The sequence below is a fragment of the Neofelis nebulosa genome, chromosome 8, assembly GCF_028018385.1.
Source record: "Neofelis nebulosa isolate mNeoNeb1 chromosome 8, mNeoNeb1.pri, whole genome shotgun sequence".
Classification (NCBI taxonomy): Eukaryota; Metazoa; Chordata; class Mammalia; order Carnivora; family Felidae; genus Neofelis; species Neofelis nebulosa.
In genome coordinates, this window is record NC_080789.1 from 30,622,909 (window position 1) to 30,638,426 (window position 15,518).

The following is a 15,518-nucleotide window of genomic DNA, read 5'->3' on the forward strand; positions in this document are numbered from 1 at the left end:
CGGGACGGAGCCCGGGCAGCCCCATGGCCCCTAGAATTCTCGGAGGGTTCCAGTGGAGCGCCTGCGTCAGAATCACCTGGCGGGTTTGCAAAAGCCCCGGAGCCGGGGCCCCGCCTCGCGCCGGTGGCTCCGGCGCCGGGGCCCGGGAACGTGCATTCCGATGAGCCGTCCCGGTGGCCCCGCGCGGGCGCCCGACTCTGGGGAGCGGCCCGGGCGGTGGGGGCGGGCTCCGCGCGGGCGGCAGGCGCTCGGCCTCGCCGAGTCGGGGTCCGAGCGGGCGCTGGCGCAGGGCCCTCGGGCTCCGCGAGGCCAGCGCCCGTGTGGCGGTTCCCGGGCCGGGCCCCGGCGGAGGCGGCCGCGCTGACCCCGCGACGCCCGCGTCCGACGGCTGCACCTGCTTTCACAACCCGACGACTTTCTTCCCAGGAGGACCCCGTTCTGGAGCGGTATTTTAAGGGCCACAAAGCTGCGATCACGTCCGTGGACTTCAGTCCCAACGGCAAACAACTTGGTAAGTTTCATTCTCTCCCCGTCTTTGTGATGCGGCCAAGGCTCAGGTGGTCGGAAACCTTGCCTCCTGTCCACGCGGGGCCGCGGGAGAGCCCCCGAGGACCCGTGTGGGGGTTGAGAGCGCCGCAGCCTCGGGCACCTGGGTCGTGCCCGTCCTGGCCCCCAGCCCGGCCCCGCCGGGTCGCCTCCAGGCCCGGGCCTGGCCGACGACTTTCTCGAACTAACCGCCAGGAGGAGTGAGTGGGAAGGGGAGGGGTTTGTCCTCGGCCCAGGGAGGGTGGGGTGTTGGCCAGAGAGTTTGTGAAAAGTTGTGAGACCAAGTGGAGGAAGCGGGGAGAAAGGAGTTGGGGCTGTGCCGGAGGCCAAGGACCGAGAGGTCTCCGGTGACCGCTGCGAAGCCCCTGTGGCTGGAAAGAAGCCGAGCGCCTGCGTGAAAGGAGGGACGTGCTCGGAAGTTCGCTCCTACCTGAGCCGGGACCTCAATCTGCTGGTCCGAAGTCCTTCCCCTGCGTGGTGGCTCTGGTGGCCGCGTCTGCGCCTTAACCATGAGGATCCGGATGGCCGTGAGGTGGACCTGGGCAGGCAAGAGCTGCCTGTTGCTGGCGCTTTTAACAGTGGCCTATATCCTGGTGGAACTCTCTGTCTCTACTTTCCATGCCTCCTCAGCAGCCGGCCTTGCCAGGGAGAGGGGGCCCAAACAGCTCTCAGGCCCCTGGGAAAAGGCAGAGGAGTTGTCTCGACCGCTTTATGAGAAGCCCCCTGCAGATTTCCACGCACTTGGGGAGTGGGGGAAAGCCAGCAAACTCCAGCTCAGCCAGGATGAACTAAAGCAGCAAGAAGAACTTATTGAGAGATATGCCATTAATATTTATCTCAGCGACAGGATTTCCCTGCACCGCCACATAGAGGATAAAAGAATGTATGAGTGTAAATCCCAGAAGTTTAATTATAGGAGACTTCCCACCACCTCTGTTATCATCGCTTTCTATAATGAAGCCTGGTCGACCTTGCTCCGCACCATCCACAGTGTTTTAGAAACTTCTCCTGCAGTCCTCTTGAAGGAAATCATCCTAGTGGATGACTTGAGTGACAGAGTTTATTTGAAGACACAGCTTGAAACTTACATCAGCAATCTCGATAGAGTCCGCTTGATTAGAACAAATAAGCGGGAGGGGCTGGTTCGAGCCCGCCTGATTGGGGCCACTTTTGCCACGGGGGATGTCCTCACTTTCCTGGATTGCCACTGTGAGTGTAATTCTGGTTGGTTGGAACCACTTTTGGAAAGAATTGGGAAAGATGAAACAGCAATTGTATGTCCTGTGATAGACACCATTGATTGGAATACTTTTGAGTTCTATATGCAGACCGGGGAGCCCATGATTGGTGGATTTGACTGGCGCTTAACCTTCCAGTGGCATTCAGTCCCCAAACATGAAAGGGAAAGACGGAAATCGAGAATTGACCCAATCCGATCTCCCACCATGGCTGGAGGACTGTTTGCTGTCAGCAAGAAATATTTTCAGTACCTTGGAACATATGACACTGGAATGGAAGTGTGGGGGGGTGAAAACCTGGAGCTATCTTTTAGGGTGTGGCAGTGTGGAGGTAAACTGGAGATCCACCCGTGTTCCCACGTGGGCCATGTATTCCCCAAGCGGGCGCCATATGCTCGGCCCAATTTCCTACAGAATACTGCTCGGGCAGCGGAAGTGTGGATGGACCAGTACAAAGAGCATTTCTACAATCGAAACCCTCCAGCAAGGAAAGAAGCTTATGGTGATATATCTGAAAGAAAATTACTACGAGAACGGCTGAAGTGCAAGAGCTTTGACTGGTATTTGAAAAATGTGTTTTCTAATTTACATGTTCCAGAGGATAGGCCAGGCTGGCACGGAGCTATTCGCAGTATGGGAATCTCTTCCGAATGTTTAGATTATAACTCTCCTGACAGTAACCCCACAGGTGCCAACCTTTCACTGTTTGGCTGCCACGGCCAAGGAGGCAATCAATTCTTTGAATACACTTCAAACAAGGAAATAAGGTTTAACTCTGTGACAGAGTTATGCGCAGAGGTTCCTGAGCAAAAAAATTATGTAGGAATGCAAAATTGTCCAAAAGATGGGTTCCCCATTCCAGCAAACATTATTTGGCATTTTGAAGAAGATGGAACCATTTTTCATCCCCGCTCGGGACTGTGCCTTAGTGCTTTTCGGACACCTGAGGGTCGCCCTGATGTTCAAATGAGAACTTGTGATGCTCTAGATAAAAAACAGATCTGGAAGTTTGAGAAATAGAAGAGCACAACAGCACTTTCTTCCTGAGCGGATGGACAATAGCTCCAAGAAAGTCAAAGAGCCTTTAAAGAGCCTCAGTGAGATTGTGTTTTATCAGAAATCACCCACTGGTCATTTCAAGAAAGTCAAAGAGCCTTTAAAGAGCCTCAGTGAGGTTGTGTTTTATCAGAAATCACCCACTGGTCATCTGCGAGAGCTCTGTGAAAGCTGTGTTTCATTTTGGTATAGAATGCTGAAAATGGGTGCACAGAGAGCTGCTGTTTAATATTTCAAAGTGCCTTACTTATGGGTTGTTTTATTTAAAAGCTTTGTCAATATGGTTTTTTTCTCCTCAAAGAAGTTGACTGTGAATTGATATACACAAAACAGTTAAGTGCCAGACTTAATATCAAAGACTGTAAAAGTCCAAGCAGAAAGAGCGATGATTTATGTTGATAGATAAGTTCACTGCCCATCTCTTTAAAAACAAAACTCATAAATGTGCAGTTTGAGCTATTGCTATTCTTATTGTATGAGGATTTGAATTTCTTTTAGCCAACACATTAGGTGTCTTTATTTTTTTATTTTAGTTTTCCTTTAATCAACTAGAAATCAAAGGAAGTTGATCTTAAGGAGAAAGGCCTGGTTTAGATGTACGTTTCATTGGAAGAGGGCATTAGTTTGAATGTGAGTTTAGAGGTCTTTTTAACATGCAGACATCTCAGAAAAATATACCCACATCTGAATGAAACGGGGAGAGATTTACATTCCACACTTGGTAAACTTGAGCTATTAGACTTAACTGGCCTGTATTGATACCTCATTTTCTCTGATTCTGTAAGCTGTCCTCTCTGTGAACTCTTGTGTGTGTTGGGGAGGGGGGGCATTTTCTGATTGCACTTCCTTAAGTTATGAATGTACTGGAAAGGGACTCATTCACAATACTGTGCTTCCCTTTGTTAATGCTTAATTGTTTAAAGTAAACATGATTGTGGACTCTGCAAAGTTAAAGCCAACTGTGTTTACTGAAATGTGTGAAACTGAAAGTGGGCCCGGTGCTGCAAAGGCTGTGGAAGTCTTCTAGGAGTTCTTCCTGGTGAGGACATTGAAGGATTTCTCTTAAAACAAGGAAAAAGCTTGCCTGTTGCCTGGACGCTGCCGATTGCTGCCCTGCAGCCTGTTTTCAGCACCTAGCGCCAAGCCTGGCACTTACGCAGCTTTCAGTAGTATGTGGGTGAATGAATGATGAATGAATGAATGAATGGCTCAGCCATGGAATGTGATTTTGGTCATGTCGTTTGACCAAAAGACTCCGTTTGGGCTTCAGTTTTCTCGTCTATAAAATGTGGGTGCTGGATTAGATCTCAAAGATCCCTTCCAGCTCTGAAACGTGATTACACATTACAATCACTCGTGCAGTCTTTACAACACTTTTTATCTCTTCACTTTTAACACAGATAATGTTGTTAGGCAATAATCAGTCCAGTTAAGAATCTGGAAAAGGGGGATACTTTTAAAATTAAGTGAGCCGAGCTCAACTGAAGTGGTTTATTTTGGATTGAGTGGAAAGTTGTTGTGGTCAGTGTTTGTATTCATTTTATTTGACAATTGTTGAACCAATTTTGTTTTTATCTTTAATCTTTCAAACTCTAAAAGTAATCTTTTGGGCTGAGAATATAAATATTTTCCCAACAAAATTAAGAAGTAACTATACTTAAATATATATATACACCACTCATTTTGTTCCAAAGCTATATCCAAGAATCACAGGCTGAATTTAGAACCAAATCTCAATTAGTTCACTTTGGTCTACATTTATGAAAAATGCATACTCCATAGATAGTCCACAGTACTCATAAGTAAAGTTGTTTTCAGTGTGTACTTGATGACTGGAGAGAAGGAACTTTGCAAAATCGGAATTTAAGAAAAACTTTTAGGATAGCCATTTCAAAAAGTAAAAGTGCTATGTATCTTGATTATTTTTATTTCTCCTTTGCTTCTCACAATGAAAATGTGTTAATAACTTTCGTGAAGTTATCTAGCAACCTTGAGGTTTATCAAAGAATTATCCAAATTTCATGTGCAAGGTACATGGCCCTGGGTGTAATTTAAGAAGGATTTATAATAATACTCTGCATTTTGCAAAAATGGTTGTTTGACAGCATTTGTTCTCCTAAACTTACTGTCTCCCTTTGCCCAGTCTACTTTTTAATTTAAATCACCCTTTATTTACTTATTTGTTCTTGTTAGCCGCCCCCCCCCCCACCTTCAAATGGAAAAACTAAAATTGATTATTCTGGAAGTACTTATTGGAATTACTTTTACCCCAGTATCTTGCTGCTCCTGTCAAAAGATAAAGGGGGCATTGAAAAGTAAAGTACTTAATTTTTTACCTATTGCTAAATTGTAGGATGTGACCCATTAATTATTTTGGAAGAAATTTTAGGATAGTGCTTTATTTAGATCAGTAACTTGAAAGAGTCTGGTTGTTCATTCCTCATGTAGTGTAGGTAACAGAAGGATGAGACTTTCACGCTTTTGTCTATAGGCATTGCCAATTTAATTTAAAAAAACATACTGTAAATCTACAAACAATGTCTATTTTGACGCCCTAATTCCCATTTATTGGTACCAAAGCTCTCTTTTGCTGTAGACAGTTAAGAGTTGACTTTTTAAGTTAGTTTACATATTAATATCAGTTTCAGTAAAATATTTGGTAGACAAGAGGTTTCTACTTCAAATGGTCGTTATGCCATTCAGTGTCCAGCTCTATGAGTACATTAACTAAGTAGGCATTTCTAGCAGTCGTCTTTCAGACAAATGATAATGATCATCTTCAGGATCTCTAGAACTCACAGTAACTTGTTTGTGAAAGACAATTTGTTTACTCAGTAGTAGTAGGTTCCTGCATATTCATTGTATGTTGGCAAATCAAACTTTTCTAGGTTGGAGCCAAGAGGTTATTTTTAAGTTGTATAGTGTTAGTGGTTTTAGGATCTCAATTTTAACTAATAAAATATTTGGTTTCGATTAGTTTGTCCCTTTTGTTAAAATTTTTTTTAATGTTTGTTTATTTTTGAGACAGAGAGACGGAGAGTGAGCGGGGGATGGGCAGAGAGAGAGGGAGACACAGGCTCCAGCTCTGAGCTGTCAGCACAGAGCCCGAAGCGAAGCGGGGGCTTGAACTCAGTGAGCGAGCGAGTGCAAGGTCATGACCTGAGCTGAAGTTGGACGCTTCACTGACTGAGCTACCCAGGCATCCCTAGTTTGTCCCTTTCAATTGCTGTTTTAATAATATTTGTAAATGAGCCCAAAAAAGGTTGAGGTTCAGATTAATCTCTTTTGAACAATGAATTTTTTTCTGTGTGTTGAGCAGTTCCCATCCTTTTTTTTTTCTTTTGTTAATGATTTTTTGCAATATTAAGACATAAAATAAAATGCATTGCTAATTATTTTTGCAAATGGATTCTGATGATTTTAGTCTATGGGATCATTGTTTCTATGTACACATTTGTTGATGGTAACAGAAGAGAGTTAAGCTTGTAATTATTTAGCTTATTTGAAAATACAGACAGAATATTAAAAAGTCAAAGTTCCTGCATTATTTTGCAAGGTGTCATTACCCTACAAGTATTCTGAGTGGTGTTAGCACTATTAATGTCTGCGTTTACTACTCATAAACAAACAGGAAATGACTGGGGAGCTCTGGGGCCCACTGGGGGCTCTGTAAAAGGAAGCAAGTGAACACCTGGGCACATTAACATGAATTTCAAAACCTTTGGCTAAAAAGAAATATATCTATTCTGTAAACCACATAGCCTCACATTTCCCTCAACCATCGCTCTGCATCCCCCCATCCGAAGGGCAGTTCCTTTCCACGAGCCACATCTCTTCTTCCTCTTTAGTGATTCTGCCTAATGCCCCACGCCCATGCCTCTCCCGTGCCTGAGACACTTCTTGGGAATCACTATTGTAAAGACTCTGCTTTCTCCATCAGATGTCTCAATAGCCGCATTTAGGATATGTACAGTTGAGCTAAACATATTTTTACTGATCTTTTGGGGTTTTTTAATGTATAGTTTAAAAAGTTACTGTAAATACATATGCTAGAATCTTGCTGTCCTACTGACTGCAACCTTGTGCAAATCATTGTATCCCACCTTCAGTTTCATGAAAGTAAAAAATGACTGGAAAAATCATAGACAGTACAAAGTGTTTGCCAGAGCCTGTGGCAGGAAGGAATAGAGAATGATTGCTAATGAGGATGGGTTTTTTTAGGGGGTGGGTGTGTAATGAGAATGTTCTGGAATTAGATAGTGACAATGGTGGTACAATTTTGGGTAAAACACTGAATTATACACTATAAAGGGGTGAAGTTATAGTATATGAATTACATCTCAATTATAAAAAAAAAAAAATCTTTAGGGGAAAAGAAGAGGCTGGAGAATTTCATGTATTCCAAAAAAGATTTCTATATCCCTCTGTGCCTACCAGACTTTAAAACCGGCCAGCAGGATTTATTAACACTTGAGCCATTTTGTAATTTAACAGAGTTAAGAAAGTTAGATATATATGTGAATTAGACCATGAGTGAGAATCTGTATTGGAATTTTTTCCTAAAATTTCAGAAAAACCTAAATCGTTTTGACCAGGACGTAGGGATTATTATAAAAGGTGAAATAAATTCCTGAACTGAATAGTTGTCCAGGGTAGAAGTGAAGAGTAGACAAGTCCTTACAGCTTGCTAATAATCAGACATGACTTTTCCTTTTTTATGCCAAGCTCGACCACTTTCTCAGGCTGGCCCAGGAGAGTTGTCCACTGAAGGCTAGCAGTGCCCTTGGCTGTCTGGTCACCATTCTGACCCTCTTATTTGCACTTATCTGATCCTGTTCAAAGGGGGAATGATATATAAAAAATAAAAGTTCCCCATTTATCGAGTGGAACTTTATTTAGTTAATGCTACAGCATGCCAGATGCTGGCTTATGCTCTGGGTGCACACACACAGAGGAGAACAAAACAGGTGTGCTTCTTCACATGGTGTGAAGAATCCATAGTCTGATGATAGAGACAAATATTAACAAGTAAACACACAAATCGTGTGCAGGTACAACCTGAAACAGGAAAAGGGGTGCATGCTGTGAAGAAAAGGAAGAGTGCTTTGAGGAATAACAGTGGCGACATAAGTTTATGGGGTCAGGGAATACTCCTTTGTGGAAGTTAGATTTAACTCAGGACCTGAGGGAGGAGTTAGCCAGGCAAAGACTAGAGAAAGAATTGCATATTCAAAAACCAAGAGTGGGAAAGAACTTGTCCTTGATTAAGGAAATAGAAGAAGGCCAGAGGCACCTAGCTGGCTCAGTCAGAAGAGCATGAGACTCTTGATCTTGGGTCATGAGTTAGAGCTCCACATTGAGTGTAGAGATTACATAAACAGGAAAACTTAAAAAAATTACTTTAAAAAAGAGAGAGAGAGAGAGAGAGAGAGAGAGAGAGAGAGAGAGAGAGAGAGAGAGAGAAAGGCCAGAAGGGGTAGAGGCTGTAAATGAAAGCAGAGAGAGAGAGCTTTAGGGGATGAAGTTGCAGGGGAAGGCAGAGGTAGTAAGGTCTTGGAGGCTAGAGCAGGTTAAATAGGGGCCCTTTAAAAGATATGTTCATGTCCCTGAAACCTGTAAATGTGACTTTGTTTGGGAAAAAAGTTCTTTCCAGATGTAATTAAGTTAAGGATCTCAAGAAGAGATCATTCTGGATTATCTTGGTGAGCCTTGAATCCAGTGACAAGTGTTATTAGGAGAGACACAGAGGAGATAAGAGAAGAAGCCAGAGGCAGAGATTGGAGTCATGCAGCCAGGAGCCAAAGAGCTTCTGGAGGCACCAGACCTTGGAAGAGACAAAGAATGGAATCTCCTTTAGAACATTAGAGAGAATCCTACCAATGCCTTGATTTTGTACTTCTGGCCTTTGGGACTGTACGAGAATAAATTTGCTTTGTTTTAAGCCTCCAAGATTTTGGCAATTTGTTATGGCAGCCCTAGGAAACTAAGGCGGAGGCCGTGTTTTAGGATTTTGTTCTGAGAGTTGTGAAAAGTTGTTGAAGAGTGTTAAGGAAGGGAATGGCATAATCTGATTTAGACCTCAAAAAGATCACTCTGCTCTGTGGATACTGAACTATTAGTAGAGAAGTCAATTAGGAGATATTTTAGTAATACCAGCAGGAGTTGATGATGGTTCAGACTAGGGTGGTGCTCTGGGAAAGAGAGAAATTTGGGAGTTATTAGCATACAGATGGTGTTTAAAGTTGTCAGAAGTTCAGAAATAACAGAAGTAAAACTGAGGAATCCCTGAAATAGTAATTAGTTAAAGTTTATTGTGCACATACCATAAAGATAGTTTGCAAACTGGGAACACTCAAAACATGCAGTGAGGCTCAGGGGTATGTTACAAAGCAGCTTATATAGTGAGAAAGCAGTGACTTTATTCTTCACATTGATTGCTTGTAATATTAGAATTCTCTTAAATGATAGGGTGTTGCTCAGGAGTTACCTTGGGAAACAGTTCAAGTTTTTGCTTGTGATTTCCAGAGACATAAGCAAGAAATGACCTAGGTCAAGTTAGTTTGACAAAATAAGCTAAATTAATCTTTGTTTGTGTGATTAAACTGTTTTTGTCTACTCAGGGAATTTTCAAGGCTGGTCTCCATTTGTTTTCGACTTCAGCAAAGTCATGGGAATATTTGAGATCACCTGGGAAGAACATAGAACCATGAGGGCAAATAGCCCAAGTTTAGTCCTAAAGATCCCAAACCTTTAGACAAGAAGAAGAAATGGCAAAAGAATCTAAGAAGAAATAATCAGAAAGATAGAAGGAAAGCCATGACAGTAGGGTCTCATGAAAGCCAAGGTCTAGGGTGGGGGAGAAATGTGGAATTGAGAGGAGATGTTAAATAGTCATTAGGAGAGTAGGGAGGGAAGTATTGCAGAATTGAGCACTACTGGGCCGTGTAGAGATCCAGGTGACATTAGTGGTTATACATTTACCGTGTTTCTAATCTGTTTGGGGGTGTGTCTAGCTATTCTCACTGGTACAAATATAGGTCCAGAAAAGCCAGAGTGACTGGGATTTAGCTGGGGAAACTTGAAGGAAGGAGGGAGAGTCAGGGGATTGAATATATGTGTGAGAGGGGGCTTATCAGTAGGATAAAGAGAGAAATGAAGGTGATGAAAAGAGAGCCTCCATGGAGAATATGGGTCAATGTATTGGAGTGATATAGAAATTACTTGACTAAACTGTAAGGAAAGCAGCTTGTCAGAGGGTGGCAGGCTTCAATTCATGATCTGGGAAGTGTTCGGTTTCTGCTGATGACAAGATGCAGGGTGTGGCCACGGAATGAATTGCCAAGGAAGCGTGGAAGAAAAGGGCCTTGGAGCATTCTGGTTGTCCCCTTGGTCTGAAATGCTCTTCACTTCCTCACTCTGCTTGGCTGGCTCCTTGTCCTTCTGCCTCTCCTTAAAATGCTACTGATAACTCCATCTGAAGTAAGTATTCTACCTCCACACAAAATTCTCCTTATGACTTCCTGATGTAGCTTTCGTGTCTGTTGGCACAATTTAAGATGTCATGTTTGCCTGCTTGTTGACTTGTTTTCCTCCTCTTCATCTGAGTGTCAGCTCTCCATTTAGAAAGTTTGCCTATTTTGTTCCTTAGGACTTCCCCTGCCCGGCCCACAATGCCTTATGTGGTGTAAGGGTGAGATATCTGTTGACTGAACTAATAATATCAGGAGCTAGAGAGGAAAACTGTGACGTGAGGTAGGTGAAATGTGAAAGAGAAAATGATTGTCACTTGAAAGGGTTTCAGGGAACTTGGGGTTCCCAAGCAAAGTTAAGCGTAAGTGGTTGAGGAGGAGGGACTTTCAAGGAGGAGGATGTGGTTATAGGGAGATCATCTACTGGGAGTCCCCCTGGCCCACTGGCGGCTTTTGGGAAGGAGAGAAGGCATGGGTGTCAGGGTCAGCTAGGGCTGACATCCAGAGAGTTATAGGAGTGAGAGCATGTGGATGATGAGTGGAGGAACTCAAGGCCTAAACTTCTGGTCGTGACTCGGAGAAACAGAACATAAAGTATGGTGGATTTATACTTGATAGCCTTTCAGAAGGTGCTGGGCTCTTGGGTTTCACAGGGTGGGTTGGGAGGTGGTTGGAGGAGAGGGGATGGGAAAAACCAATAACCTGTGAAGTGTTTCCATCCTTTTTTATGGATGAAGGTTCAGGAACTTTCCTGAAGCTACATAGCTAGTAAGCAGCACAGCCTGGCTGGGCCTGGATTGGAGTCTAATTCTAGAGCCACATTCTTTTCCATTAGGCCAGCTTCTCCGAAGGCAGCACTCAAATTTATTCAAACATTAGAAGAGTTTAAAAGTACTGTCACATGGTTTGTAGAACCCGAGCCGCACTCTAGAAGTTTCCATTTAAAATTGTATAATTTTAACACTGAAGTTGTCACTTTCCTCCCTTTTTTCCCTTCAAGGTTATGCTGTCATGGACCCAATCCCTATTAGCCTGTGGGTTATTTGTAGAATAAATGATGGTAAAGAACAAGTTAATTTCTTTCTTTTTTTCATTGAATAGAAGCAGAATGAAATTTGGAAGTTCTAAGTTGTTTTCTTCACAGTGAAACCATAATAAAAGTTTGCCAGAAATTCTTTTCCTATTATGGTTTTTGATGGCAACCTGTGTAGTAGCTTCGTTAAAGTTTCTCCCACTGTTACAGTTCAAAAACTTATTCCTAAGTGTTAGTGGATGCAGAGCACAGTATGTCTCCACTTCCAAGGTACATCAGAATTAAGTGAGAAAGTGGTAAAAAAAAAAAAAAAAAAATCAGATTCCTCAGTCTCACCCCAAAGAATGTTTAATTTACTGGAAGTACACATTTTAAACAAGGTTCCCAGTAATTGTAATAGGGATAATCCATAAATGCCCAGTGCTTCTCAAAACACTGGGTTATTGGTTAAATGCCCAGGCTTTGGAGACTGAGGCTTTGGAGACTGATAGAACTGGGTTAAAAATGGACTACATTGCTTTCTGCCTCCATGACCTTGGACAAATTACTTAACCTCACTAAGCCTCATTTCCTCATCTGAACAAGAGGGATAATGATAATTACTTGCCTCGTTGTGAGGATTAAATAAAATAATGCTTATAAAAGTATTTGGCCCCTAGTAACAACTCTGTAAAGGTGTATGTTGTTGTGATTGTCCATCCTCCTAGAGATGTGGAATTTGAGTAAGTTAAATTAAGTTCTCCTGATTGTCATTACTGAAGATTATTTTTAAAGCACCCACAGCTCCTTTTAGACCATGCTTACACTAGCAAGATAATGACTTAGTGTCAGCTAGAAGGAAAAGATGCTTAAATATTCCCTCATTCAGGGCAGAGGAATTTTAAGTTAGTGCCATCATTTATTTATATTATTACATAGTGCTTGGATAGCACAAACTAACTCTGAAAGTACTAGATAGAGATGAAAGTTTATCTAGTGAAGATTAGAATATTATCTTTTTATTGGGCAGCCCTTTCCCTTTTATCTAAATTTATAGATGTGTATGCTTGGGAGTGATAATTTTTTTTCTTAAAAAACAGTCATAGAGATCTCCTCACAGATTTCCTTAGAATACGTCCTTGTTTATTTTTCCTTGAAGAAGGCCATCTAGAGTTTCTTTTGTGACCTAAAGACCAGCATGAACCTGGAAATGCTATAGGAAGTACAAAGTCATGGTGCCCTCAAACCAGAAATCTGAGTTAACTTCTGGTAGTGGAGTATAAGTGAGACATAATCAGAGTCCAAAATACATAGAAGGACCCCTGAAATAGTTGAAAAATTCAAGAATTTCTATATGAAGGTGATTTGAATTACTAGGACTTTCTTGAATATGGGATGGAAAGGCCTGAGAGGGAGATGATCCAAATGTATAAAGCTGTGAAAGACACTATATTGTGAACATAGACCTTTTTGGGAGTTCAAAAACATGTACTCTTTGACCCATCAATAATTTTTTTGGGAACTGATCACAATGATGTATTTGTACACATCAGAAATGACTCATGTATATTACCGCATCATTTGTGAAGGGGTAAATAGGGTAGACTGGTTAAATAAATTAAGGTGTGGCTACACAATAGAATATTATGTAGCTATTAAAGAGAATCAAGCACACTTCTCCCTCCAGTCCTGACAGAGTAATTGGTAGCCAAACTTGCCCTCCAGCCTAAAAACAACTGTAAAATGGGGCAACCTATATGAGGCAAGTGAATTCAGTCATCAAGCAACAGAGAGTGCAGAACTGTAACAGTCCCTGCGAGGCAGAAGGGAAACACACACGGTGAGCCCGCAGCCGCCTTGGCTTCCTTCTCGGAGGCACTCTTCCTGCAGAACAGCCAAGAGGCAGAGCCCAAGCAGCAACATGCCACCTGGACCAAGCAGTCAAAGTAAATCTCACCGATACCGGGACAAACAGACACAAACACCCTGCTATGATGAGGGCACAATACAACCTGTGGATTCCTATCAAAAATACGTATCCTGAATCTAATCATGAGGGAACATCCAGAAAAAAACTGGTGAACATCTCACAAAAATAACAGGTCTGTAGTCTTTAAGGGTATCTGGTCAATAAAGAGAAAAAATGGCTTAGGAAATCTTTCTTTAAGGTTTTGGGGCACCTGGGTGGCTCAGTTGGTTAAGCGTCCGACTTTGGCTCAGGTTGTGATCTCATGGTTTGTGAGTTCATGCCCTGCGTCGGGCTCTGTGCTGACAGCTCAGAGCCTGGAGCCTGCTTTGGATTCTGTGTCTCATTCTCTCTCTGCCCCTCCCTCACTTGTGCTCTCTCTCTCTCAAAAATAAATAAATGTAAATAAGATAAAGTAAAATAAAAATAAAATAAAATAAGGTTTTATTAAAAATAGGAAAAGAATGGGTCACCTGGGTGGCTCAGTCGGTTAAGTGTCTGACTTTGGCTTAGATTATGATCTCATGGTTCCTGAGTTCAAGCCCTGGGTCAGGCTTTGTGCTGACAGCTCGGAGCCTAGAGCCTGCTTCAGATTCTGTCTCCATCTCTCTCTGCCTCTGTGCTTTATGTGTGTGTGTGTGTCTCTCTCTCTCTCAAATATAAATAAACATGAAAAAATAGGAAAAGAATAAGACAGCTCTATGTACTAATACATCACGATCTCCCAACATATTGTACTAAGTGGGCTGGCAAAGGAAGATAGAGAAGCAAAATGCAGAATGACAAATAACATGCTACCATTTGTATAAAAAATACATGTAAATAGGCACATATTTGTTTAAGCACATAAGAGGGTACTCAAGAAATGGTTAACATTGGTTTGCCTCTAGGAAGGGGAGCTAGGTGGCCAAGGTCCAGAAGGAGATTTTGGTAAATACTGATAACGTGTGCATTTATTACCAATTGAAAAGATAAAATAATTTAACAGCAAGCTCACAAACTGGAGGCACTGCCGTTTCTTTCTAAGGATATAGTATTCCTGTTGGAGCAAACCTCTAAGTGACTGCAGGTTTGGATAAAACAAGGAGTGAGAGATCTTAGGGTGGCTCAAGTTATTGCTAGTTAAGGTGACACAGTAACTATTGGCCTTTTGGACGTGATGGAAAGCAAACATGTTCTCCTTGGTGCGTTCCTTGGTACCTCCAGAGACATAGCACTGGCCTGGGTGCACATGGACTTTGTTTTGTCTTTTGTCCTAATGAAGATTTCCTGAAACCATGAATTATTGTTAGGGGATAAAAATCATTTTCTCAAGGGTAGATTTACTAATTAACCTTTTCTCTTAACTTCTTCCCTTTGACATTTTATCTCAAAATAGACCAGTTGGATGACGAATCATATAAGCTTTGGCATTTGAAATGAGGTGGTGGTGTTTATTTAGGGTGTGGTTCAGTGGAAATGAAGGAAAGTAAATTCCACGTTGACACTTTACAACATTGATATCCGTAGTCCAGTACCTTTCATTATCACAGTATTAGAGTTTAGTGGATAAGGTTAAGGAAGTAACGATGAAAAATGTGGAAGAAATAGTGTACCCTGAGCCACACAGTGGTACTTGGGACATCTTGGCTTCTGGTATTTCGTAATTAATAGGCCTCTGAAGTGCCCCTTTGCCCAAAGGTGAGGCTGTCCCTGTCCTATGAACCACCTTTTCCTTCTGCTGTCTCACTTCTCTTCACCGGGCTTCACACCAGGATAGCAAGCAAGTGCTGCTTTAATGTGGGCATGCAGCCATCGACTCTATATTTTTAATTTTGAGCATCCACTCTGGTTAAGATGCTCTTTTCCTTTTCTGACAAAATATGTGAAGTCTCGAGTCCTGTGTCACCTTCTCATTTAAGCTTCATATTCTTATCCTTCTGACCTCCCTCACCCCATTAATTGTTGAGTCACCGTGATCCTGTAATACCATTTTTTCCTGCTTCTTATCATGTTAAGTGTTAGGGACCCTGTAAACCCTCAATGAATTAATGAATCAGTTGTATACGTTAACTCTTTCCACAGCCTCCCTCCCATCTCTCATCAACCAACACCAACCAGCTCTGATCTCACCACTTCACGGACGCAGTTCTTATTGCCAAATCAACAACTTGTCCTCGGGCCCAGGGCCAGTTTTATGAGCATATGCCCTGTGTAGTCACTTAGGACTGGTTTAATGCCCTGCTATCACT

General features: G+C 42.4%; 2 protein-coding genes across 6 annotated transcripts in view; both read left to right on the forward strand.

The window, feature by feature from the left end:
* Positions 1-15,518, forward strand: part of POC1B (POC1 centriolar protein B) — a 96,617-nt gene that overhangs the window by 370 nt on the left and 80,729 nt on the right. For 3 of the 5 annotated variants that reach the window (XR_009265479.1, XM_058741831.1, XM_058741829.1), the window contains exon 2: positions 427-511. Coding sequence is in view for 2 of the 5 variants with exons in the window: in XM_058741831.1 (XP_058597814.1) it covers positions 427-511 (85 nt within the window). In the remaining 3 variants the exon portion in view is untranslated. Of the gene's footprint in view, positions 1-426; positions 512-9,518; positions 10,320-15,518 lie in introns of those variants that run through there. The other 2 variants (XM_058741830.1, XM_058741832.1) reach the window with 2 other exon arrangements.
* GALNT4 (polypeptide N-acetylgalactosaminyltransferase 4) lies at positions 783-5,813 on the forward strand. The gene has a single exon (XM_058741828.1). The coding sequence runs from the start codon at positions 1,056-1,058 to the stop codon at positions 2,802-2,804; it is 1,749 nt and encodes a 582-aa protein (XP_058597811.1). The 5' UTR covers positions 783-1,055; the 3' UTR covers positions 2,805-5,813.

Bases quoted from the DNA above. Each gene is read 5' to 3' on its own strand.
- GALNT4 (XM_058741828.1), top strand. From the start codon at position 1,056: ATGAGGATCCGGATGGCCGTGAGGTGGACCTGGGCAGGCAAGAGCTGC.